At 38.8% G+C, this 27,321-nt stretch overlaps 1 protein-coding gene across 1 annotated transcript in view; it reads left to right on the forward strand.

Annotated features, from left to right (window-relative positions):
• Positions 1-261: 261 nt before the first annotated feature.
• The window catches only part of ANO10 (anoctamin 10), an 84,705-nt gene continuing 57,645 nt past the window's right edge, over positions 262-27,321 (forward strand). The window contains 11 exon segments of the mRNA XM_075705003.1: positions 262-274; positions 3,343-3,495; positions 4,623-4,805; positions 6,758-6,892; positions 8,541-8,660; positions 9,426-9,995; positions 12,346-12,401; positions 13,803-13,877; positions 14,848-15,030; positions 18,446-18,637; positions 21,363-21,491. Of these exon segments, the coding sequence (XP_075561118.1) occupies positions 3,357-3,495; positions 4,623-4,805; positions 6,758-6,892; positions 8,541-8,660; positions 9,426-9,995; positions 12,346-12,401; positions 13,803-13,877; positions 14,848-15,030; positions 18,446-18,637; positions 21,363-21,491 (1,782 nt within the window). The 5' untranslated portion in view covers positions 262-274; positions 3,343-3,356.

A 27,321-nucleotide genomic window follows, 5' to 3' on the forward strand; every position in this document is an offset into this window, starting at 1 on the left:
ACCTGCCGCCACCGGTACAGGCCTCGCCTCCGCCGTCCCGCGCTTGCCCCGTGAGCACGCGCGCGGGGGGCGGCAGCGCCGCCTCCGGCCAATGGGAGGAGGAGACCACGCCGCGGCGGGCGGGGCCACGGGGCGGAGGGGCGTGGCCAGCGGGCGCCGGTGGGCGGGGGCACGCTGGGCCGCCCGGGGCCGCTCCTGCCGGGGCCGGCTGCCTGCGGCCGCGGCCCGCCTCCCGCCCTGCCCTGCCCTGCGGATGTGGAGCCGGCAGCCGGCGGTGAGTGGGGAGTGGGCGGCCGTCACCCAGCGGGAAGGGGCTCCCGCTGCCTGCGCCACCGCCGTGAGGGGAGGAGCCTCGGCCCTTCCCGCCCACCCCGGCCTTCCCCGCCGTGGCGCGGAGCCAGCGCCGGGCCGCCCCTCCTCACCGCCCAGGCCCCCCTCGCCCGGCGGCGTTCACGAGGATGCCGGGCCCGGGGGTGGCTCCGGGCCGGGCCTGGAAGCGGCTCAGCTGCGGGAGCCGGCCTGCTTCCGGCGCGGTGCCCGCCGCAGCTGTGGGCGCCCCTTTCCCGCCGGGGCGGGCTCCTGCCCGCTTCGTGCGGCCGCGGTGGGGTCGGGGCGGCGGCGGGGGGCGGCGGCGGCGGCGGCGGAGCGCGGCCTGGCGTGAGGGAGTGAGTCACCCGCCGGGCTGGCGGCGGGGCCGGGCCGCTCCCTCTCCCTCTCTCCGCCCCGGTCGTCCGGTACCTATAAAAGGAGAGCCAGGCGCAGCGTGGCGGCGGCGGGGTCCCCTCAAAGCGCTCCCGGCGGGGGCGCCGCTGCCGCTTCTGGCTGCCCGGGGACGCCGTGCTGCGTGGCAGCCGGGCGGCGGGCCTGCCGCTGAGCCTGCCGGCGAGCCTGCCGCTGCCCCGCACGGCCGCCGTGCGAGCCGCACCCGGGAAGGGGCTGCAGCTCCCTCTGCCCCGAGGGGTGGGCGGCCTTGGGGACCGCCCTGGGCGGCCGCCCGACGGCTTCGTGACTGGGAAGTGGCCGGGGGGGGGCTTAGAAGTTCTTTCGCCTCTGTTCCCCACGCCTCTGGGTCTGTGGTAAGGGACGCTGTAGGCATGAAAGAAGAGGCCAAGTTACACGCCACAACGCTATGCGTTGGGCTAGCTTTGTGGGGTAGGAAATCACAAAACGCAGGTGGGAAGGGTGCTTCAGCCCCTTTCTAGTTTTTAGTACTAATAAGCCTTAAGAATCACAAATCTTACTTAGTCCCCATGCCAAGCACGATGACTCTGAATAAATGATAGGAGCCAAGTTTACCGAGTTTAGTCTGCTGTTTATACAAAGGCTGTTTTCAGGAGATAACTGTTCTGTGAAGTGATATTGTTAACTAGTAATATTTAATAATTATCTCGTTCTTTTCATTTTTCAAGTTCTTTAGACATTGCGATACGCCCGTTTTGGCAGGCATTATCTTTTTTAAAAAAAATAAAACCAGTCATGGAAAGTGATGCAATAAGGTGGAGTGACTTGTCAAGACAGTGTAATCGTTCATCGACAATCGCATTTACGCTGCCTTATCCCTGATTATGTTTTCCTTTGTCTGATTCATTCTGCTTGTGCAGATTTGTATCTAAAGTGTTTTATAATACTTTATTAACCTAGTGTATTTCTTAAAGGCATACATACTTGGGTTCAGAGCTGTAAATCCAAATGCTGCAGAATTGTGTGCATGTGAACTGGCAAGTGAAAGTAACCGAAAACCCCACTGAAATTCGGCTTGCAAGCTTTTTTTTTGCCAGTCAAAAGCAAATGGACTTGTTTATTATGATATGTGTATGTTTACAGTATCACTGTATTTTGTAGAATTTATATGAAATATTGGAGATTGTGATTTCTTTGTGAATCACACAAGTATCACTGTCAGAAAAGCTGAACTGCATCCTTAGAGCAATTTACTTAGAAATTAAGTAATTTCAGTCTTTGAACGGGGCAGGGGGGGAAACTCCTTAAAGGCAGTGGGTAAAATCCTTTCTTCAGTGAAGTTAATAGCAAAAAACACACACCCCCCAAACCTTCTCCTCCATTTGAAATTCAGTAAATTCAGTCTGTGATAGGTTTTTCACTTGGGTTTTTAATGTTTTTTTTTTTTAAGCTGAGTAGATTAGTTACCAGATTTATCTTTTTATATCAACAACTCTAAGTTGCTTTATGAAGCATGATACAATGATCTCTGTAGAATCATTTATATAAAACTGGAAGGCACAATGTCAAACAAGATTTAAAGTAGCAGCTGAGGGAAGTGGGGTTGTTTAGCCTGGAGAAAGGGAGGCTGAGGGGAGATCTTATCGATCTCTAGGACTACCTGGAAGGAGGTTGTAGTGAGGTGGGTGTGGGCCTCTTCGCACAAGTAACAAGCGATAGGATGAGAGGAAACAGCCTCAAGTTGCACCAGGGGAGGTTTAGATTGGATCTTAGGAATATTTTTTTTCACCGGAAGGGTTGTCAAGCACTGGAACGAACAGGCTGCCCAGGGAAGTGGTTGAGTCCCCATCCCTGGAGGTATTTACAAGACCTGTAGATGTGGTGCTTGGGGATATGGTTTAGTGGTGGACTGGGCAGTGTTAGGTTCACAGTTGGACTAGATATCATAAGGGTCTTTTTCAACCTAAATGATTCTATAAAGGTTCACTTAGATCATTTGGATTATTTACATATAAAGATACACTGATACTCAACGCTTTGCAGCTGGACTTTGTCACAGAACACTTGGTTTATATCCTTCAACAAGTCATTTAAGTGCTTTGTGCATAATCTACATATCTATATGATGGGTGTCCTGCTCACCTACCCAGGGTGGTATAAGTTTCCTTGGTATGGTTAAAGCTTCACAACATTAACTGAGAAGGTTCCTCCTTAATGTATAATGTGTTTGCACACTTATCAGGAGAAGCTTGTTGGGTTTAGATATCTGTTTGACTAATGTTCTCTTCTGTTAATGTTTTCATTGCTGACGAATACACTGTAGGAAGTTGCAAGCTGTTGTTTTTGGTGCTAGTTTCTCCTTATTACTTTGTTTTAATTTATTTATTTGCTTTCTCATCACTAGTACTTTGCTATACATAGCAACAACAATTTTCCTACTTAGAGAGTAGGACATAAATGCCACCAAAGACTGGTAGCATCTTGCCAAGTGACAGTTGGAGAGGTTACTCAGACTGCTCTTTTCGGTAGGTCCACAGAAATGGGCACCTGCCACTTTGCTAAGCACAGACCTATGTAAGTCACTATAGTAAAGTTTTGTGTTTTTTCGATTGATACCAAATATTTTTAACGGTGGCATTTTTGTTTTGTTTTTGTACTTAGCAAGCTCTCAAAAGATGGCGGAAAGCTGGTCTTTCTTGGATACTTTTGAGCCTGACTTCAGGCCTCTGGTAGTAATTGAGCTTGCAAAAGGCACCAAAGAGGAAACCATAGAGTGGTTCACTAAGCGAATTGTGGACAAAAAAGCAAATGGAGGTGAGTACAATATGATCTTCTGTAACACTTTGAAATCAAATTGGCTGTCATCATCATATGAAGACATACAGAAAATTAGTTTTCAAGTAATTTGTGGTTTAATTATTGTTTAGCCAGTCCCACTCCACTTTGCATTTTTGAAGTTGCTTAATTTTATGTACGAGTGGAGCTTCATGCTGGTGTCATGAAAATGTGATAACTGAACCCTGTTAACCCAGTTATTAATGAAAATACCGGCTTAAGGTCATATGCCTGTTGAACTAGAATCCTTCTGTTTTTGCAGTGAAACCCTGATAACCTGTCTTTCAACATAGTTTTGCTATCAGTTTTTGTATTAATTGTGTAGAGCATGTTTCTCTTGTTGGTTATGAGAGTGTTGTAAGCCTTGCCAAAATAAAGACACATCACATCTACTATCCTGTCCACAAGATTCGGTACCATGTTGTAGAATGAAATTAAGTTAGCAGGAAGCAATTTAATCTTGATAAATTCATGTTGGATTTTAATTATCTTTTTGCTAGCTTGTAGGCTCTTAGAAAGACAATATTTCATTACTTGTTTTAGTATAGTTCCAGGAATTGAAGTTAGGCTAATTAATTTGTTCCTTAGACTTTTTTTTAACATTTTTTAGAAAGGCATTACTTATGACTGTTGTAGCTAATCTTATGGTCAGCAATATTTCCGTGGCTATTGGATTTGTGACTACAAACTTGCGTTCAGGCCTCTGTTAGAGAGTCAGGAATAAGCCAGGGATGTTTGTTTCTATTTCAAAAGCCTAGTCTCCTTAAAATGAGTGGGACTGTTTGCAGAAGCACTGATTGCTTACGTGATATGAGCATGACAGGAGTAGATCCAGACTGTCCCCATTGTTCTGGTTCACTGTCTGTGAGTGCTTCCACAGAAACAGGGCTAAATCAGTGGGTTGACCCTGCAGGATTCAGAACACCACATGTCAGGTGCTGTTGAAGCCTTAATTCTTTGTAGCCTTAATTCTTTGTGCCCTTAAAAAGATGCAGCTTCTGTGCTGCTGCTAACTAGGTCCAACATGATGGATGCTAAAATACTAGGTTTTTGAGATGTAATTTTTATGTATTCTCTTTCTTACTTTGCCTTTCTTTACTTTAAAGGTGCACAACTGCTGGTTAAACCATTGGTCACAGAAAATGGAAATGAAAATATTTATCTTGTTGGAGCTTCCCACTTAAGACTGTTGCTGGGAGCTGAGTCTGTTGGTTTGGTGAAGGAATGTAATGATAACTCCATGAGAACTTTTACATACAGCACTAGAAAAACTTTCAAAGATTTTGCAGGTAAGCAATTCTAGGGGTCTTTGTCATTGCAAATGCTGTGGCTAAAGATTATTAACAATTACACTGCTAAATCTTTCACGGTCTTTCTATTCCTTGGAATGGTAACAGTGAACAGAAATAGGAAGAACAAACCATCAAAAAATATTCATTTTTACCTATGGAAGTTCAGATCATATAATGAAATTAAATTTTTTTTTCTTTCACATGGTTTTCGCTTTTTGCTTGTGTTTTACTTTATGCTTTTGTATGCTGCAAATAGTCTTTTATTTGTATGAAAGATTTTTGTTGAAAATGAGACAAGAAAAAATAATTGATAAACATGAGTGCAGGATTAACGATCAATGTTATGAATTAACATAGCAATTTAATTTCTGTGAGCCAGTTTTGAGGCTTATTATCTTATAATTAGCTGGAGAAAATAGAAACATTTACTCTATTGGATTTACACATCAAACAGAATTAAATAATTAAATAGCGCTACAGAGCCATTCAATGGAATTTGGGCACGATTAGTGAAATCATTCCTTTTCCTCTTTTATTTGGAGGGCGTGCCAACACAGTAACATCTTCTTTTAAATGTACTACCTGTAAGGTATTTAACCCCCTACAGTGGCAGAACTCATTTTGCTCTCCAGATAAATATTGGAGTTCCAGCTTATTCTTGCTAATGCTTTTCACGTGCCTGATTTGGTGATGCCTTTCACCACATTTTCAATATAAAGGTTCTTGGGTCTGTCTGAAACAATAATAAAGTTGAGTTTTGGTGGTTTTTTGATGCCAGTTTATTCAACACTGCTGCTGTGTGTAATAACTGTTGCCGTGTCTTTTCTTTTGTGACCTTGCTTTCCTGAAATTAGGAAGACTTGAGAAGAATTGTCAGTTGCAAAGGTGCCATTTCTGTTTCTTTCATGTGTTTACATTCTTAATGCTAATCTGACTGTCATTGCTAACAGATTCTCTAGTAGCAGCTGGAACTCCAACTACTGTAAATCTCAAAGATAATTTTTGCTGTGTCTCCTGGTCTCTCTTATTTTTTTAAAACACTAATATAATTTTAGTTTTGCCCAGATCTGATTAGAGGATAAAATAGCTGACCATGCTTAGATGAGGTGAAAAGTATATAATTTACAAAAGAAACCCTGCAGCCTGTGTTGTCTTACTAATATTAATAGTTCCCCGATTTAACTGATACTATATTCTTATTCTTTGTATTATTTGTTGCTGTTTTAGCTTCTTAGTGTGTTTAGGGCCATCAAAATAATCAATTTGTCATTATCTCAAGGAAATCAGACTCTCCTTCATGATAAATTGATGGGGTTGACAATAGGTTTGTTGCTGTCGCTCTTCAAAATTTGGGATTTTTGGAAAGGTTTCTTAGTGGTTTACCTGATTTCTGTATTTTTATCAGAACTAGTTCTCAAGTGGCTTATCATTATGTTGTATGGGCAATAAAGAGCAAGATACTGTGATATTTGGTGTGAAATGCTTACTGAAAAGGAGATTTGTCCTGACATCTTACTGTCTTTTGTTATGAAAATATTTCAGGAACTGTATGGCAGAAAGGGGTGTGGAGATTCTGAGACTGGCAAATGGTGGATGCCTAAGTAAAGAGTCTTTCAGCAGGGCAAGAGTATGTAGTACTTGCTGGTATACTATCCCAGCCTCCAGCAATTAGTACTTCAGGGGTGCCTTTGTCTCTTGAGTGATTTGTTCTCTTAGTTCACCTGGGTGGTCAAAAATGCAGTGGCCAACACGTGCCAGTTAGAGAAAACTTCTTCCCAAGACATTTATTTTAAAAAGCGGAGTTTTTGGTAATAGATGTTGGTTGACAGTAATTGTCACACAACTTTTTTTTTTTTTTTTTTCTGATTCTAGTAATTTTTGATAGTTATTTGCTGCCAGGGTTATCTTCCTATGCTGCACAATTTCATATTACCTTCTTTTTGATTTAGATGACAATCACAATTTCCTTACAATGGCAGAATGTCAGTATATCATCAAACATGAACTCGAAAATTTGAGAGCTAAAGATGAAAAAATGATCCCTGGATATCCTCAGGCAAAGCTGTATCCAGGAAAATCAATTGGTAAGCGGTATAGTTTGTTGCCTGTAACTCACTGATGTAAGATAGTGTTTATAGTGAAAAAACTTAATTTTCCTGCAGTGAAGAGAAATCCTTCAGACATTAAAGTCTCACTGTTTTTAATCAACTTTGTTTTCTCACTGCTCCACAGTGATAGGTCAAGAGGCAATGGATGCACAGTGCAACAAGAGAAATTCTGAATAGATATTAACAAAACATCTTTTCACAATGATGGTAATCAAAGATGGGAACAGGGTTTTAGAGAGATTGTGGTAACTCTGTCCTAGGAGACTTTTAGATCTTGACTAGGCAAGGCCCTGAGCAGCCTGATTTAAGCTGGACCTGCTTTGAGCAGGAGGTTGGACCAGATGACTTCCAGAGGGCCTTCCAACCTGAGTCTTTCTGTGAGGCTGACTCTGGCCTTATGTTCTCTTCAGTTGGATAATATTAATGTATACTGATGTCACCCATTAATTATTTTCATAATTAGTACCAAAAATATTTGGTTTTAAAAAATTATATAATGATATGCTTGGATTGTCTCCGTATAAAAGTACTGGGATGAGTAACAGTGTTCCAGAGCTATAAAATTCACAGTACGAAGGAAGGAATTTTTGTCTCATTAATTTGATTTCTTTTATCCTCCTCTTTGCTTCAAGAGCTCTTCCTTTTCATGGGAGAATGAAGCAAGGAGAGCAAGTGCTATTTTTATGGTAGCTGGAACTAGTTCATTGGCAGAGATGCTACAGTTTGTTAGGAGAGTTTATCTTTTAATATTTGTATGTCCTTTTAATACTACTGTGTTTATTCATTAGTGTTGGTCATTGAAGAAACAGATCTGTGCATGTCAGTGGTTCAAGACATGTAAATAAATGTAGATGTCAGATGAGTTTACACTGGTAATTTTTTATATAGCTAAGGTATTTTTCTAGTTATGTCAAGTAGATGCTGATGGGAAATGGTAAAAAACTATCACACAACTTCCAGTGCCTTCCCTCTCCTGTTTTTGATTTTCTTTTTTAATATTTCTACGATTGTAATTTCCGGAGCAGTTTGTTAATTGCTTATCAACACAGGTAGTATTGCCTTCCATAACAAAGTTAAATACAAATTGTGGAATATTTAGTTTGTTTGCAATGAAGATGTGTTGTAATTTATGAATTAGTATCAAATTATAATTAAAAAATGTTTTCCCTATCTTTCCCATAATTAATACAATGGCTCTTCAGTTTAGTATTTTGGTTTTGCTATGTCAGTTTGGTTTGTTATGCCTTTCTTTGCTCAAATGCAAGAGCCAGACCTGTTCCCACAAAGCTACACGTGGTGTTTCAGTTCTGACCTGTAGTACTTTTTGTTATTCAAGCCGCAGTTGATTATATTGCGAACCTGTGGAATAGTTAATAGATGTAAAAAAGTTACTCTTTCTCTTCCAGTGGGCAGCACAGTCTTTGTAGGAATAGGTAGAACTGGTCTCTGTAATGGATAATTTTTAACTAACATGCAGACACTTTATTTGTTTTTAGAATTTAAATGCTAGATTTATTTCAAAGTAACTTTAGGCTTGCTAAGTACATAATGTAGCCTGTTTGCTTATATCAACTTCACTGTTCTTTGAAGGAGTTCTAGGTACCTTTTTTTTTCCCCCCCCTAGTGAGAAGATTATTGACCAGTGGTATTCTAATTCAGATTTTCCCGCTGCATGATAGAGAAGAGTTGAAAAAGCTCCGTCACAGCTGGTATGGCCGAGTCAAAGTTGGCTATCAACCTTTAGGTATGTGAACACTTACTCCACTACAAATAAAGTGCAGGGTTTCTTCTGGAGAAGAAACTTCTCTTCAGTTTGTGTGAGAAGACCAGGGGTCCTTCCTAATTTCTACTCCAGCATTTAGCCTCTATAGAAGTGAACTCCTGTGTGAAAGGTAAGTATTGTACAAATACTGCTGAAGGGAATGTCTCAGTCTGGGTGTGCTATCTGACATGTTTAAGATTTAAGATTTCAATACACCTTTCCATCTATTCCTTTGGTTGCTTGAAGCCAGGCAAAGTGCACTAGTCTTTTTTGGCTCTGAGCAGGCTGAAATAAATTTGTTTCCCAGGTCTGCGTATACCAGTGAGAAGCTTCAGAAGTTAGGTGTCACTCACTGTTAAAGTTTGTTTTTATGCTGAATGTTTTCCATGGCATCCTAGCCATTCATTGATAGATTCAGTTTTCAAGAATGCTAGTGTTTTGGTTGGTTTTTTTTCCCTCTGGATATCTGATGCTGATATGCTAAGTATTGAGATATTTGACTTCTCTACGATCTGAATATATATATATGTTTGTGTGTGTGTATATATATATATATAAAACATTAAAAAAATTCAAATGACCTTCTGAGTTTTTGGAGCATGGGAGAAGGAGGAACAAAAAAGCGGTAATATTCATTGTGTCATTTAGAAAAAAAAATTAGGCCAAGGGATTCATGTAAAGTCAAGTTTGATATTATACTGACATCTATGTTAAGTGTAGTCTTAATTGATTATTTTTTCTCTGCAGATGAGATACGCTGCTACTTTGGCGAAACCATTGCTCTCTACTTTGGCTTCTTAGAGTACTTCACATTTGCTTTGATTCCAATGGCTGTCATTGGGATTCCTTATTATGTGTTTGCATGGGAAGACTATGACAAATACGTGATGTTTGCCACATTCAACCTGCTCTGGTCCACTGTGATACTGGAAGTTTGGAAACGGATTTGTGCCATCATGACATACCGTTGGGGGACGCTGTTGATGAAACGACAGTTTGAAGAACCAAGATCAGGCTTCCATGGTGTCCTGGGTATTAATCCCGTCACTGGGAGGGAGGAACCAGTGTACTCAAGTATTAAGAGACAGATGCGGATTTATCTGGTGTCCTTACCATTTGTGTGCCTTTGCCTCTACTTCTCACTGCATGTGATGATGATTTACTTTGACTTGGAACAGTGGGCTCTGGATTATCATGAAGAGAATGAGTCTAACTTCAGCAGCTTGATGCTGTTTGTGCCCAGTATCATATATGCTGTTGTGATTGAAATTATGAACCGTATCTATCGGTATGCTGCTGAATTCTTAACATCATGGGGTAAGAAAGTTATTATTCCTTAAGGTTAGAATCCCAGATGTTTAGAATTTGTTTCTTTGTAGAATACGTTACTGTGAGTTCTTGTTCAATGGAATGCTAAAGAAATTTCCTGAAGTAGATTTTTACTGTGGGGTAAAAGAGATGGCCATTTTAACTTCTTACATTTATTTTGAGTGTTCCGAGACTGCAGTTTCACGTTTGGTTTAATTTGGTCCGAGTCTAGCATGCCATCAAAAGGGGTGATCCTGCCTTCCTTCTCAGCCTCTCTGCCTTTAGTGCCGAAGTCCCCCTTCCCCGGTTTAGCTCTTTGGCCGTATCAGCTGTAGTGCTGGCAAAAATGGTGAGGTGAGATCGTGAGGATGGGAGCTCAGAGGTGGGTGTCAGGAGGGACTGTCCTGGCAGCTTGCATCCACAACCTGGGTTTGCTGAATACGTCTTAGTCTGCTGATATATCTCTGCAGAGGATAGAGGCACTGAGATAATGGAACAAAAATCTAAAAACAACAACTAAATGGGAGTGTGTATGCTATATACATAACGACAGATATTTCACATCCCTATCAGAATACTTTCCTCTGGGAATGTTATAATAGATTGCCTTGTTTTCCCTGTGTGTGTTACTTATTTAACACATTGGGCCTTATGTTTGGTAACCTCACATAAGGATAGTGAAATGTTAGTATTTATCTTGAATTTTAGCACTTCTACAGACATGTGCAGTCAATTTCAGACAAAGTTAATAGATAAAGCTAATGGGAAGTTAAGTGTTTTGTGTAGCTCAATATGGCATACATTTACAGGACAGAATCCAGGTTACTAAAGCTGTAGGCCCAGAAAATTAATCTTAGGAAGGTTAAGCAAAAGGGAGATTGATGCGGAAGACAGAATAAAAAGAGGTGTCGAAGTGGGGATTGGTTATGCATGGCAAGATGATTTGCTCAGCAAATTCAACTTGACGGCAGCAATAGTAAAAGCAACCAATTTCTTCATTCGTTTATGACTGTTCAAGGGTTTTATTTAAATAATGACTTTTAAATTCATATCTAGGTTTCGATTGACTAACTTGTTTTGTTTTTTTCACTATACTGCAAGAAAAAGCCTTTATGCAAAATGCCCAGTTGTGTTGCTCAGGTAGACTAAAATGTCTTTTACAGGTAACCCAAGTGTTTTTTTAACCCAGACTTTTTTTGGCTTTAAGCTGATGTTTCATATTCAGCAGCAACAGTATTTATGTAACTCACTACACCGACAGCTTGTGCCTTTTCTGTGCTATCCAATGCATTTATGCTGCCATGCTGTGAATAGGATGAAGAGCTCATCTGGCTGTCCTACCTCCCCTACCACCTGGCATATTTTCAGCTAAGCTGACTTAAACAGCTAAACTGGCAAAGCATAGGAAACAATCTGGGGTATTTTTAAGCGCACCTCTTGTACCCATTTATCATGAGAACTGATCATTTAGTGAAAGCTAAAAGTAAAAATTGCATTCAGTCCCCCGAGTGCATCTTCCATGTGCCAGGCTCAACTTCACACGCTGTCGGAGTAGAACTCCGCTCTTCTGTCCTAAGCGAGGCCCGTAGGTGACGGTCTCTCCTTTCAGCCTTGTTGACACAGCTCATGCTAGCGTGCTGCCTCCTCATGCAGTCACTGCTTAGCCAGTGCTTTACAATCTGACAAAACAGCGAAAAGAAATGGAAATCTCCCATGCATTTCCCTGTCCTTCCCCCTCTAGTAACCAGCTTTCCTCAGACATCGCCTTCTGACAGTTTATCTTGAATGAACTGAAAATCTTAATCTTAGAATGAGTAATGCATCAGTTGAACTTCACGTACTCTAGTCTTGCTTTAGAGCTTAGGGTCTGATCTAATTCCTTGGAGATGGATGGGAATATTTCTGTGAGCATTTACTGGTTTTGAATCAAATCTGGTATTGTTATTTTTCATAAAGTATTCCAGTTAGTTTTGCATTTGTTTTCAGCCAAAGAAAAATCAATAACTAGGCACATTTTATTAAGTGTTAAGAATGATGGATGGTTTTTCTGTTATAAAACAGCTCTTCTGAGAAAGAGAGATGTAAAAGGAAAAACCTTTGCAGTAGAAAAAATACCAGAGTTGTAGCCAAAAATGTATGTCAATATTGTGCATCAGATTAGCTTTACAGGTTAAGTGAGGTACTGGTATAGTATAATTTTTTTTTGCCATAATGTGTTGCAGGAACTATTCCCCATAAACTATTAGTTAAGTAATTTTTAGCTGTGGGGAAAATGTCTGTTTGCTCTTTGTATAACAATGTCTAGTATACGATAAGTGCTTCTGCTGTTTACTGATTAATAATTTTGTTGGTATTTTAGAAAATCACAGGCTGGAATCTTCATATCAGAATCATTTAATTCTGAAGGTTTTAGTGGTAAGTATGTAGTATAAGCAGCTTTTAAAAAAAGAACTTGTCATGTGTTTTATTAGTGCTTTCCTAGCATTGCTTCACTGACCTACAGTTTTGTTCAAGGCCAAATATCAGAGTAAACAGGATTTCTGTTGTTGTTGCAGTATCTACTAGATTGTTTTAGCGCCTCTTTTTATAATGCAGGGTTGGTTTTTTTTATTTTTATTGATTTGTTCTTTCATTAGAATTCTGTATATGTAAGTTTTCCTGTTAATTGATGTGGTCGTGTCTTCAACTGGGAACTATTCCTTTCACTTTTTGCAAGATTTTGTGGTAAACCTGTATTTTAAGAAGTTCTTGTATGAACTTCCATCTATACTAACACTTAGCCAACCAGTCAGAAGAGGCTGCAGGTATATGTCCATCAGTCTGCTCCTATGCAGTGCTCCTATGCAGCTTATAGTATATACTGGTCTATTTGCTTTGTGGCCCTGAACAAGTAGCTTTTGGGTGTGCATATATGTTTGGTAGCTCTTTTAGGTGTATATCCAGATGCAGCACTGATTCTGAGGAAGTGTATGCCCAACATGCCCTTTTTTTTTTTTTTTTTTTTTTTAAAATCTGCTTAGAGGTTACTGGTAACCTCTAGAACTAAAACTCTTGTATGTGTCATTTATAGCTTTGTCTCTGCTTTTCTCAAAAAATAGCACCCTCTCTTTTTCCCTGTAGGAAATTTATGTAAAATATATAAAATGTCAAATGTAAACTCCCCAAGTTTCACTTTCAACCTATGAGTGGGTCTCTGTAATCCCCAATATTATCTATGTCGTCCATGAGCACCAGCACTGATAGCAAGTAGGAAAAATTTTCTCCTACTTCAGAGCTTGATTATGATTTTTTCAGGTACAATACTGTGATTATGTTTCATTTTAGAAGCAGGGAATATTTGTCTTGGTTGAAAACCTCTTGAAGTGATTAAACATTAAGCTCAACTAACATACATCAAGGAACAGTTGGACATATCGAGAGATACGTGTATATCCAATGCATATATTTTGATAAAGTATTTCTTTGGAAAAAAACCTGTTACCCTAAATTAAGATTAATACATCCCTTTTATTGCATCACCTGTGGGGAAACTGCCAAAAGATGAAAGTTAAGTAGAAGGTGATGTGTTTTTATTGTCCACATCTCTTTGTATACCATGCTTTTTCTAAAGCATTAAGCTTGTCAAATGAAAATCTGAGTAGGACCAATATTGAAAATGAGTTTTTTCTGACCCAAGTTTTAAAAATGGTAAAGAAAATTTTAACAGGCAGTTTATATTTGCATGTAAGCTGTTTAGTCAAGGTAACTCTTAAGTTAGATAGTATTCTGCATTTGAACTTTTTCTTGAGTACTAATAACAAATATTTCTAATTGCAGTTCAACTTCTTGAATTGTTTTGCCTCTCTCTTCTACATTGCCTTTGTGCTGGTTGATATGAAACTTTTGAGGCAGGTGAGTTCCAGGACTGTCTCAAGAATGTTCATGAATCTGGGAAAATAAAAGATTGAAGTAGGACTTTAGTTTTCAATTGTTTTTCTAAAATATATATGAAATATATTCATTGTCTAGTTAATATTTTCTTACAAATCCAGCTTCCATATTTCAGTTCCTCTAGCACAGTTGCAGAATCACAACAGAATAATGTAGAGCAATTCTTTCCCTCCATATAAATGAGGAACTGTTTTCAAATAAATTGATTATTCTCTCAGACCGCTGAAGCTGGAAAATTTCCTTTTATATTAGAAACCGGTTTTCCCTGTAGTGTTCTTAATGAGAGACTCTTGAGGATAGGAGAATGATTAAGTTTGACTACAGTGAGGAGCTGAGAATAAATAAAAGCAAAATTAATTTGTAGTTAGTATTTGAAAACAGCTTTCTGTTGTTAACATCTTTTGAACTCAAATGGATGAAAATCAGGTGTAAGGAAAATATTTTTGCTCAAAGTACAACGAACGAAAGAGCAAGAATTTCAACTTAAGAACTCTATTCCTCTAAAGAGATCTCTAGCAAAACACTTGACATACCTATACCAGACATGACATTCATGACATTTCCTATGCTTTAAGGTAAAAAGGAAGAATGAAAAAAATAGAAAAAAGTTAATTGTTTAGTTCCATTGTTGGTGTTGCTATAGGTTAAGTGTGTATCGTTATCCTTCATTGGACTTGGTGTACTGTCTCCAAGATATGTCTAGATCCACGAAATATTTAGACATCTAACTCCTATTCTGTCCTTTTCAGCACATAGCAAAGAATGGGAACTGGAGCAGCTGTACTTTTCATATGCTATTGCTAGTTTTATTAGGCTGGCCTTCTTTTGTCCTAGTATAACTACTACAGTGTTACTAGAACACACAAAATTGGAAATGATCATAGGTTTATCACAGTTCTATTAATTTTTTTTTTTTTTTTTTAAACTTAAGAGCTTGGCCACTTTGCTGATAACTTCGCAGATCCTTAATCAGTTTGCAGAATCCTTGCTTCCTTACTGGCTTCAAAAGAGACATAAGAAGAGGATGAAGAAACACACGTGTTCTCTGAAGACAGATAAGGACCTGTCATTAGCTGGACAAGTCAACCTGGAGAAAGAAATGGGCACCTACTTTGTACGTTTTACTACTGTAAAAGAGTTAAAACTTTTCTGGGATGTAGTTGGCAGAGACATCAGCTAGTGCAACCTAAAATATTCTTGGCTGTCTGGTCTAGTAGCTTATTTCCAGCTTCATCAGTTTTGGTAGTATTGTTTATACAGCTATGTGGTGCACTGGATCAAGAAGCTTATACAGTGCAGGATCCCAGCTGCACCAGCATGAAATGGTAGGAAAGAACAGCTGAATCTGGAGCTACCTAGCCCAATGTCACTGGAAGATGTATTTGTGTAATATGCCCTTAATCTCCAAGGGTAGCCTGGTGGCTACCAGGATGAGTAGCCTGTCATAGGGAAGGGGGAGGCTGTTTCTGTTTCCATTTGGTTTTGCAGTGATACTAGTTTAAACTGGCAATTGAACTGTAGCCTGAGAGAGTGCCCCCTTGTCTGGGTGGGGCCAGAAATGGAGAGGGCAGAAGAGACCAGCTCTTCAAACCAGTACCACTGCTGGAAGCTCTTGCTTCTTGAAACTACAGCTTTGGCATTCTCTGTCTTCCTAGCTCTGTTCCTGCCCACCTCCTACCCCATGCAATTTTTAATTGTATTTTATGGACTTTGTGCAATTCATTACTTGCAGTTCCAAAGGAATTGGCAAAGTAGACATTAGTATGTATGTTAAGGCCTTACAGACTGGCTGACCACTTGCTTGATCAGATGCCGCAAGCATAGTCATAAGAGGCTTAATACTGTGTGATTTATACTTTTACAGAATAAGAATTTTATGTAGATAGTGTACCTTTTATGTAAAAGTTAGCGAATAGCAGTTTGAAATTTGATATCAATACCGTATCAGATTCCTCTCTTCCTGCATAAAGTTCCATGAAGTGGGAAGAGGAAAAAGACATCCTACCTTTGCAACTGAAAAACTGTGCAAATGTTAATCTTTGCATTCCTCTGGGAAGGTTGGTATTTCCCACATTTTATATGAGGAGAGATAAATTTAGAGAGCATGGCTATGTTACAATAGAGAATACAGTAGAAGTCTCTGAGTTAGTGTTTGTCTGAACTGGTAAATCAGCACAGTCCAGCGTGGTGTCTGCAAGTAGACCAGCACAGCTCCAAAAGCTGTGTATTGGCATCAGGTGTTGATGTGCCTTACCAAATAAGCTCTACCTCTAAGACCTGAGCTGAGTTCCGCTTCTCAGCTGCCGCATACAAAGCCAGTGTGGTGTCTTCGAGTCACATTGCCCAGTGCTTCTTGGCAGAGCTGGATCAAATGTATCTGCAGCTGTTGTACCATTCTGCCCTGAATAATTTTCCATCGAGACCCAACGGGTCAATTGTAGAGTTATGACTTTACCTTGGAGGTATCCACTGCTAGTCTCAGTTTCAGTTCAACGTACTGTGTACTCAAGGCCTTAATTTTATTTTCAGTCTAAAGATTTTATTTGTGCTGTGCTTCTGAATACACAATATTAGACCACTGATTTGTTTGCACTCAGTGAGCTGTCAGCAGGCAAGAGTATTTCTAAAATTAAATCTGTCACAAGGGGGAAGCATTTGACTATGTTTAGTAACTGAGGAGTTTAGCAGGAGTCTTGACAGAATTCTGCGTTTCAGGCTCTTTTCTTTTCCTTCCTTCATTTACTCTTTAACATCTAATTCTCTTTTTTGTTTGTCCTCTTTCTCTCTCACTTTTCAAATCTCCAGCCTTTAACCCATTTTAAGATGTAAAAACATCCTGCAGTCATTTTTTTTTTTAAATTTCTGCTTCTCTCCTCTAATTTTCTCCCTGAATTTCTTTGATTCTGTTTCCTTGATGCCATAGTTTATGTGCTGCTCTTGTGGCTGACAATGGCACACTTTGAAATTCTTTAACATCCTATCAGACTGCTCTCTTCCTGCACAAAGTGTCATAAATGGAGCAGGAGAAAAAGAAACACTCCTTTTCATACTCTGCTGTTCTAAAAGTCAATAGGTACTGGACAAGGAAGTGAGAAGAAAGGTGTGAGGAAGTAGTGGGAATATTGTGCAGTTACCAGAAGGAGGAGCACAAAGGGAAGCATTGCTCCCTGCCTGCAACAGTTGTCTGAGAAAGTGATAGCAGGGACAGATATGTGACTGCTACTCTAGTGAGTGATCCAGCACAAACATCCCACCTTACTAAAATTCTGAGTTCGTACAAAACATTTCTGTGGAAAAATCTCAGTGGTTTTAAAAGTTAGGTAGCTCCTCAGGGTCTGGCCTGCAGATCAGTTTGTCAGACCCAGCTATACTATGCAACTTAAAAATGAGCTCAAGGGGCAAATGCAGCTAATGACCACGCCATGTTGATTTCTGAGCTTGCAGGCTTCTAATACCTCTCTCTGTTAGCTAGGAAAAAAGCACTAGGTGGTCAGTTTAGCAGCTATAACCAGCAAAAAAGATTGGAGAGCCATGTGTCTGATGTATGGAGCCAAAACCAATTTTACATGGTTCTTGTAATAATCTCAGTTACTGTCAAGTCTTTATTCTTAATATCTCATTTTTGAGTGAGAGGGAAATGTGTGGGTCTGGGCAAATATGATATAGCTACATCCCAGTTTATCTTCTTCACGGTATTTCACCATCCTTTGTTCACTGAGCACCTTTTCTTTAAAAATGAGTTGGTTTTGTTCTTCACTTCCATAAATAACTGCTGCAGTCATAGAAAACTATTATTAATACTACAAAACTAATATGCAAATATGCATAATAACCTACATGTGAATATTTAATCAGTATTTAAGTACCCACGTTCTTAGTTTAAAGATCAGGTGATAGATGTGTTGCTCATTTGCCAAAATAGGGCTTTTTGTTTGTGTTAATTGTTCTTTTCAGATGTCAGTGCTACATTCTGTCATTTCAGCCTTTAAGTGGGCCACTAATTCTGACTTACCCATTTTGAATTAAACAAGCAGAAGTACCAGAAGAGTTGCTCATCTACCAGCCTACCTTTCTGGTTAGGTCTTTCATGGATAGTCTGAAATACTAGGACTTTTCTTATCACAATGCTCTTAGGAGAATGTTCTGCCAGTTGAAATGCATGATGCTGTTTCCCTATCCCCCACTGTTCCTTCTGTAACTGTTCCAGTGAGATAGTCAGGAACTTGACTGGGATGAATGTGTTTATACAATTACTTCATGTAATAAGGGTAGGAAGTGTGGCTGTTGCAGAAAGTGTATTAAGCAAAAGGAAAAACCTTGGCCTCCCCTTACTAAGAGGTTTTGAGTAACTGAATAATTCCAAATTAACTGGATGGTTTTTTTTTTTTTGTTGTTTCACCAGTCATTCCAAAACAACTGATTTGGGATGCGGAAGCGTGTTTACAACTGTATTGTTAATTCTGTGTTTCTTCATGTATTTTTTTTTTTTTGTAGGTTAAAGTTGTTACTACTTTTGCTCTGTTTTTCAGGGTACTTTTGATGATTACCTGGAGTTGTTCTTACAGTTTGGCTATGTGAGTCTTTTCTCATGTGTTTATCCACTGGCAGCTGTCTTTGCAGTGTTAAACAACATCACAGAGATATATTCTGATGCCTTAAAGATGTGTAGAGTTTACAAGCGGCCATTTGCAGAACCCACAGCAAATATTGGTGTTTGGCAGGTAATTTTCATGTGTTTCTTTTTCTATTAATTTCTTTTAAAAGAGATTTCAGCAAATGTATTTAAGCTGTGTGTTTGACCCATCAGATGCTTTTAAAGTTTAGTAGGTACTTTGTTCTCTTCAATGCCTTTAGGATACTATCTATCCAACTATGGTGTTTTTTGTAGGGTTTTTGACCACATGTCTTTCAGTTGCCTTTGAAAAGAAAGCAAATCCTTCCTTTAGTCCTTGTATACATATGTATTACAGTCCTGTTGCAACTGCAACAAAGCAAAGCTGCCAGATACTGCCCTGTACTCTTTACAGCCAACATATTTTAGAAATGGTAATATTTGATGCAATCTGAGAAGCATGGAGCTCAGCAAGTGTTTAAAAAAAAAAAAGATAGGTAAGTACTTACATTCGTAAGCCATGCTTGGCTGTGTGCCCTTGTGATTACTGGTACTCAGGCTGACTAATTTTAAAATAGCCTGGATCTGTGAACAGGAGCTGGACCTTTCTGCACAACCTGAACATTGCAGTCTGTTTAAAGAATTTCATGCTAGTAGTACTGGCTTAAGGATTTTCTGTCCTCAGTTGTTTGCCCATGCAATCATGCTAGCACCAGCTCGTTTGGAGCCTGCTAAGTACGCTGCATCAGTGAACTGATTCTGACTAAAAATAACCCTGTAAAGCTCCTCCAATCCCAGAGTTTTTTCTGGAAAGAAAGAAGGCTATTAAGTCGCATCCAGAGACTTTAGCATTCTGTAATAGCAGTGGCCTGATAAGGAGTGTGAAGTAGTTGGAGTAAATTTCTAGGGGATGATCCATATTCTAGTTTTGTTTAACAGCTTTTCTAATGATATGTAATGGAGAGAAAAGGCACAATAAACTAGTGGATCATTTAATTTAGGGGGGTTGTAAATGTTGGTACCAAATGAAACAAATGGAAGAGGAGAGATAGAATCATAGAATCGTTTAGGTTGGAAAAGACCTTTAAGATCATCCAGTCCAACCATTAACCTACACTACCAAGTCCACTCTAAACCAGTCAAGGGTAGACTAGACTAAACCATGTCCCGAAGTGCCACATCTACCCATTTTTTGAACACTTCCAGGGATGGTGACTCCACCACCTCTCTGGGCAGCCTGTTCCAATTCTTGACCACCCTTTCCGTAAAGAAATTTTTCCTAATTTCCAACCTAAACCTCCCTTGGCGCAGCTTAAGCCCATTTCCTCTCATCCTGAAATCAGGAGACCTTGAATGAAACATACTGTAAAAACATGCAAACCAAGTATTCTAAGCAATGTTCATTAGACATGTACATAGGTATTAATGAAGTGGACTTACAGGAGAAGTCTTTTAATATTAAGTCATGAAAATGTGTAAATTGTAATCTGATTGCATTTTAACATCTGATGCATTTTCTTATTCCAAATCTGTGCTGCCAACATCTTGATGACATAGCTGCATTGACCAGTGGTGTGACCACCAGTTAAATGAGGTTGTGGTCATAAGTCCCAAGCATAGCTGCAGATAGATTAATAGCATTTGGTTTTGCTAGAATAGTTTGCTTCAACCTAGGGAGTAGGCTGAAAAACCATAACACTAATGGTACAGTCATGTGGGGGTTTTTTATAGTGTAGGTTTTTAACCAATAGTAGAAATACATTTGCTTTGTGAATTAAAAATAATGACTTAAAAATTTAGTTATCTGTTTCATGTGGGAAGTTAGAGCATTGACTGAAAGATTTCTGTTAAAGGAATACTGGAATTATTTTATCAGGTGAGCTGAGTCACCAGCTTGTTGTCAAGGAGAAAGCTACTTCTGCTAATTCATTGTGATAATTGCTACAATTCAATGTCAGTCTTTCTCATTCCAGAGAGGACCTTGGAGTAAGTAACCATTATATTGCAAAAGTGATTGTCATGCTGTAGTAATATTTTCAGGCATTTTGTGGGAGCTCTGTAGGCAGGAGCTTCTTAGACTTGTTCAGTTGCATGCGTTTAAGTGGAAGTCTTTCTTTCAACAAATTTCAGCTTGTGTAACTGGTTGTGATTTAAGAAAGGCATTCTGAACCATTCTTACATTTTCCTGTTACTTAACATTCAGACAGACCCTCCAAAAACAGAGTGTTGGGACTATTGGTTCCTCTAGGAGTTTTGCATTTTTTCCCTCATCCTGAAAGAAGTCTAAATTCAGGAGGACAACTGTAGATGAGAGCATAATCTTTCATGTGTTCAGATAATGAGTCATGAAGATAACAGGGATAAGGCTGCTTTCCTGTCCACTTTTTTGCTTTAGGATTATTCTAAATTTTTCAGATGGTGATCTGTAGGCGGTTACCTACGTCTAGGATGTTAATGGTCTGTAGGTAATTTCTCAAGGTCTTTACAGTACTGTGGGATTGTGGAAGAATAGTGTTTAACTTCTTCACAGAGAACATGCATACACATACACAGAGAAATCAAATTAGAGAAAAATTCAGGGTTGCCAGATGGTCTTTGTGGTATTGCAAACCTTGTTGTGGTCTTGTGCGTGCCTGTTCTTAAAGCTGATCAAGTCTGAACTGCTTGCCAAAGAAGTCTTACATCATAGAATTCAAAAGATAAAGGAAAATAAAAAGTTAAAATAATGGGCCTTCTGAGGATTTAATGAAGAGAGGTATTGTCCAGAGCAATTTGGGGACTGGTAAATTAGAGATAATGGTCATAACTATAAATATATTTGTGTTTTATTTCAGTTGGCTTTTGAAACTATGAGTGTAATATCAGTAGTCACTAATTGCATACTGATTGGAATGTCTCCTCAAGTGAATGCCCTTTTTCCAGACTCAAAAATGGACCTTATTCTGACTGTGGCATTGGTAGAGGTAAGTCTGCCTTCAAACAGTGCATGTGTTTTTCTAGCAAATAACATGAGCAACAGTGGAAATAATACCAGGAAGTAGATTTTTTTTTCCCCCCTCCATATATTAAAAGGAAATGAAGGTTTCCCTACTGAAGAAGTGTTTCCAAAGTCTTGCTTTTTGATTTCTTTTTTTTTTCCTCTGTGTTTTCATGTACTGTGAATGTTGTTGCCATACTTTTCCATACATTCGCAAGGTACTGTGTATTACTGCTTCATCTATTTAAAGAATTTAATAGTGCTATTTCAAGAAGCAAAATAACCATATTTTTGTGAACTGGATGTTTCTCTACTTGGTTTGTGACCCCAGCATATCTTATAAAGGCCTCCTACATAATCTTTATCTATGTTTCTTCTAAGCCTTATCTGAAACAAGTATGTGTGATGACTACATATACTACTGATTGTAACACCAGTTGGGTTTCATCTTTTCCCAATTCTATGTAGTAAACACTTGAGTGTCATTCCTTTTCAGGTGAGGAGGGATGACTATGGGCATCTTGTATAATAAATGAGATTGTAGGGCTTTGCTCTGATGTATCTTCCTTTCGGAGCTTTCTTGTATTGCATTGGCTTGACTTTCAACATTATGCTATTTTAGCTTTTGGGAATTGGGTTACTTTTCTTGTGGCAAAAAGTCTGGGTTGTCTGTGTGTAGTTGTTAAATTGCATCATCTTACGGAGGTGCAGCAAGAGCACATACTTTGTTGTTTTTACAGGTGTTATGGGTTATGCAATTAATTATGAGTTGCTTTCAGTTTCATTTTCCAAGCCTTAAGGTTTGCAGAGTGTCAGCTGGTTTACTGAATTGCGAGTCTACAGACAGCCTGATGTATTCTTCTGTTATTTGTGTGTAAACATTTGCATTAACCTCAGTGAGGTATTTTAATGTGAACTAATTTGGCAGTTTAAACGTAATGCTGTAGTTATTACTGGACAACATATCCAGAGAGATCATACTATGAAAACTGTATGACTAAGTGTAAGCAGTATGGATTTATGGAAGCTTAAAGAGATGGGACTATTTTTGCCTTTGCTTCCTAGGTATTTATTCCCATCTTATCTGTTTTAATGTGAAGCAGGCCTCCTGGTCTCTAGGCAGACCTCTGGGTCTTGGTAAGCCATAGGAGAATACCAGTGTTTTTCTCTCTAAATTTAAATTCTGCTTATACGCAATCCTTTAGATGACAGGAATTGCAGCATGGTAATTAGGTAGCTCTTGGAATTCCTTTTTAACAGTGTATCTCAAATTATCTGAAAATGCTGTGGAAAGGGAGATTAAGAAAATAAAGGGAAGAAAGTTTGAAGATAAAAGGTAAATTACTACTGAGGGAAGGAAAGGCAAAAATGTTGTCTTATACTGAGAAGTAACTTTGGTGAAGACTGCTGATCTATAATTAACTGCATTGTATGAAGGGACAGGTGGAGGCTAATGCTGGATGAGCCAGAGGAGAGGAAAGGCAACCATTTGGTTAAAGAAAGGTCAAGTTTTCTCTAACTGTTGTTCTTAGTTAAAAAAAAGCCCAAACCAACCCATAATGTACTTGTCAGAAAAGGTATATTTAAAACAAAGTTTTAATCACAAGTATCCAGTATGCTTGATACTTTCAAGTATGCTGGTTTGAATTTTTTTTGTGGCTGTTTTTGTGTTATTACAAACTATTTATTGTCTGAGAAAACACAAAGACACAAAACCAACATACAATTCTTAGAGTACTTTTATGCAGCATAACAAGCCATGTGATTTTTGGAATGCTGTTGGTTATAAACAATTCCAAAAAGTTCAATGTGAAATTTAAAACTTTCGCAGTCTCCTGAGGGACAGTCTTTCAGTACATTTTAAACAATATTTAACAACTTCATGGATGTGAGTTTGGTGGTTGGTGTGGGGTTGTGTTGTTTTTTTGTTTGTTTGTTTGGGTTTTTTTTTTTTTTTTAAGAGTCAGAGAATAGCTCAGGTCATACGATCTTGCAGGAAGTTTTGTAACACAAGTTATAAAGTTTCTGGAGTCCAAAAGAGTTCTTCAAAGTGAAACACATTTTATATAAAAAATTTGTTTCAAAAACTATATGAAAAGGAACACAACAAACATGATTCTCACTTCTGTTGAAGATGGTTTCCATTGTGTTGACATTTAAACATGTTCTCAGTTACAGAAATGATTTTTTTTTTTTCAGTAGTTATGTTGTACATATTTCAGGTTAAAACATTGATTACGAAAGGTAGAAAGAAGGGAAGATCACTAAATGCTGTGGGACTACGAACAGCAGCAGTATGGATTTATGGCAGTTTAATGAGATGGGGCTATTTTTGCCTTTGTTTCCTGGGTATTTATTCCCATCTTATCTGTTAAAACTGGCACTTCTCTTTTATCTGGTGCATGATGAATCAGATTAGGGAATTGATCTGGGAGAAGCTGTCTGACCCAGTTCACTGGTGAAAGGGAGCAGGGCAGAAGCAACTGTATGTGGAAGACACACGGCAGCGCTGTAGGTTTGTGCTGGATTAAATTTGTGGGACTTCTGTACCACTGAGTATTTCTCCTGTAAGTATTGTTTCATCTACAGGAAGATCCCTAAACTGAGAGAGGAGCACAAATCTCATGCATTGGCAGTATTCCTATGCACCTTTACTGTACTAATGATTAAACTGTGCATTTCAGTTGTAAAGAACAATTCAGAAACACAATACATCACTTTAAACCTCTAGGACAAACCTGGTCCATCTAAAGTATATCAGTGTCAAGGTAGCGAAAAATTCTGTTGAATGAGTTGATAAAAATGCATTTTAGATGACCTGCTGAGATTCAGAAACACACGATAGAGATGTGTTGCTTTACTTTCTGGTGTTTGCTGCAGGTGGACATGAGAATTTCATGGTGTGTTTATGCAATGTTGCCAACATCAGGCAGTGTGAAAATGTTAAGGAAGACAAGAAATTTCTTTTAGGAGGCTATGTATGCTTTCACATGTTCAGTTGATGGGGTAACCTACTTAAATCTTAGCTGTCATTAAATATTTTTATCAGGTTTAAATAATTGAGACCGCAATTGGATATTTATATACCTGTTTGATACAAAGGTAAACAGAAAAAGCACTGTTCTTGCCAAAGCCAAGCACAGGTATTAGCCGTGTCCTGATTTTTTTTTTTTTCTCAAAAAATGTGAGTGCTTTTTAAAAATAATACTAATACTCTTCAAATGGAAATATGTTTATATGGCGACATTTGACATCACTCAGTACAGATGTAATGAAGAACTGTGTGTGGTATTCTTGCAAGCATTCTGTACCCAGCCCTTACAGATTTATGCAAAATAATTTTTTTTTTTTCATTAACAACATTAACTCTACTGCTGTCTACACTTTTGGTGGGAATATGTATTGTATCAGCAAAGTAAATGCTAATTAAATAGAATAAAATATTAAGCATTTCATAATAAATAATGGTAAACATTAAAATAATGACATTTAATAATATTTTTTAAGTATTAAAACAGTAATTTTTTTTTGAACAGTTGATCTATTTTCATCAATCCAACATCTGCTTCCATGGCAACATGATTTGAACCAGGAGCAGAATCGTGACACTCTCCTCTTTTACTTATGGATGGATGCTAACTGAGTGCAGCAAGTGCAGTTTTCAAACAAAGAAGTAGGTGAAAGTCCTTAAAGCAGGAAACAATAAGCCCTTATTAACTTAATTTTAAAATAGTTATATCCCATAGTGTGTTTAGTTCTTCAGGCTCTACCACAGACACATACTTCTGGTATGAACCACAGGTGCAAAGTGGGACATTCCAAGCCCATGTCTGTGCTTGTGTGAAACTGTTCCCAGTCACCTCTGACTTCTTACACTGATTCAAACAAACTGAGGAAATGACTGAAGAAATTTGCTGAATAGTTGGGGGAGTGGGTTAAAACAAGGTGTAACCTTAATTCTGCAGTGCTGGTTTTTTTTTTTTTTTCTTTGAAAATTGTTGACAAAGAGTTTTGTTCCTGATGACTATTTCTTTTTAATTTAGACTCTCATAAATTTGAAGAATGCTAGTTAAATCAGTTTCAGGACTACTCTGAAAGTTGAGTCCAAGAATCAGTTGTATGTACAGCTCTTAGTAGAGTGGGGGGGGTGTGTGTTTTTTTTTTTTAAAAAAAAAAAAAACCACCAAAACAGTACATGCGTTGGGGTGTTTTGAAGCAATAGCTGTAAAGTACAGCTTCACATGAATGTATCCTAATCTCCAAAAGTAACTCATTGTGCATCCAGCACTCAAAGGTGGTAAACTGATGGAAAGCTTTTATGCAGAGGTGCTGTAGTCACTGTAGTATAAAAATCTTACCTTACAGTCTACAAATAGTATTTTGGGAAGAATGTAATCAGCGCTGGTATAGGTGAAAATAAGGACCTTAGCATAAGGACAGGACTAGCATATTTGTACATGTTTACATGGCTTAATAAACAATTGGGCCGTGTGGATTTGATTTCATGGAGTCCTCATAAGTATTTGAAATATATATATTCTTATGAAGCTCATGAAGATCTATATTTAAAAGTCAGTTCTGTAAGAAGTATGGAGTGGAATAAGGGAAGTAACTCTTAAGTTTTTTACTGAGGAGGAGCTGACAGTCCATTTATCAAAGGCTGGAAAGCAGGAATCATAGCTTGTTAATGAAGCTGAAAAGTTAATGGTGTTATGTTTAAAAGTGATAGCTGATCCAAAATCAAGGTGGTTGAGACTTGCCTGGTACATCTGCTTTTCTCTAGAGTTCCGTTTTATTAAGTGTATTTCTTCATCAAAGGCCTCCGGCTGTACAGTAGAAGCTCTTTGAGCTTCTGCTAAGCACTCTTAATGTAATGGTCCCAACAGTCAGTCAGCTCAGCAGTAAACTTAACAGTTGTTTCTGAAATGATGTGCTAAAGAAACTGGGAAACACTACCAGAGTCAAGCAGTTTTGATTCTAGTAGATGAGAAGGTATATTTATCATCTGGTTATAGGCATCATCGTACTTTGCTTTCTAGATAAACCTGGAAATCAGTAAGCATTGCATTCTGACTGCTGTTGAAGATCTTTTGAATCCATTCCTGAGCACAAGCAATTTTAGGTGGCTTGTTATGTCAAAATTTAAGTCTTTCCCTTTTATTTCCTTTAAAAAAAAATCCTTAAATGTTTTGCAACAGATTTCAGTGTTACCTGTTTTTTCCTGATAAAGTTGGGGGGGGTGTTATTTTTATTTTTTAAGAAACAGTACTAGTTGGCATATTTCTTAGCAATAACGTACATGACTCTGGCAGGGTGGAAGTGAGGTGTGGTTCTGCGTGGTATAGCGTTCTGCATGTGTGGAGCAAACAGCTTTATTTGTGTAGAATTCAGGAGTTTGGGATTTAGCAGATATGCAAAGTACGCTTACGTACTGGTCAACCTTACATAGTAAAGAAACTGGAAAAAAAATGGAGAAAAATAGGCTGCACCAGCAGACACAAATATATAAATCCATTGACACTAATGGAGTTATAACAGTGCAAAGTTGAAGCAAAACAGATGTGCATATAGTGATTTTCTTTTTCTAAATTATTTCGGTGTTTGTTACAGGTACTAATGTAAAATACAGTAGCTGCAGAGTTTCACATACAGAATCAGAGGGTAGTCGAGGTTGGAAGGGACCTCTGGAGATTACTCGGTCCAACCTTCTGCTGAAAGCAGGACCCTAGAATAGGTTGTCCATGTCTTTGTCATGCTAAGCTAAGACTTGAATACTTCCAGTGAGGGAAAGTCCACCACTTCTCTGGGCAACCTAT

The sequence above is a fragment of the Pelecanus crispus genome, chromosome 2, assembly GCF_030463565.1.
Source record: "Pelecanus crispus isolate bPelCri1 chromosome 2, bPelCri1.pri, whole genome shotgun sequence".
Classification (NCBI taxonomy): Eukaryota; Metazoa; Chordata; class Aves; order Pelecaniformes; family Pelecanidae; genus Pelecanus; species Pelecanus crispus.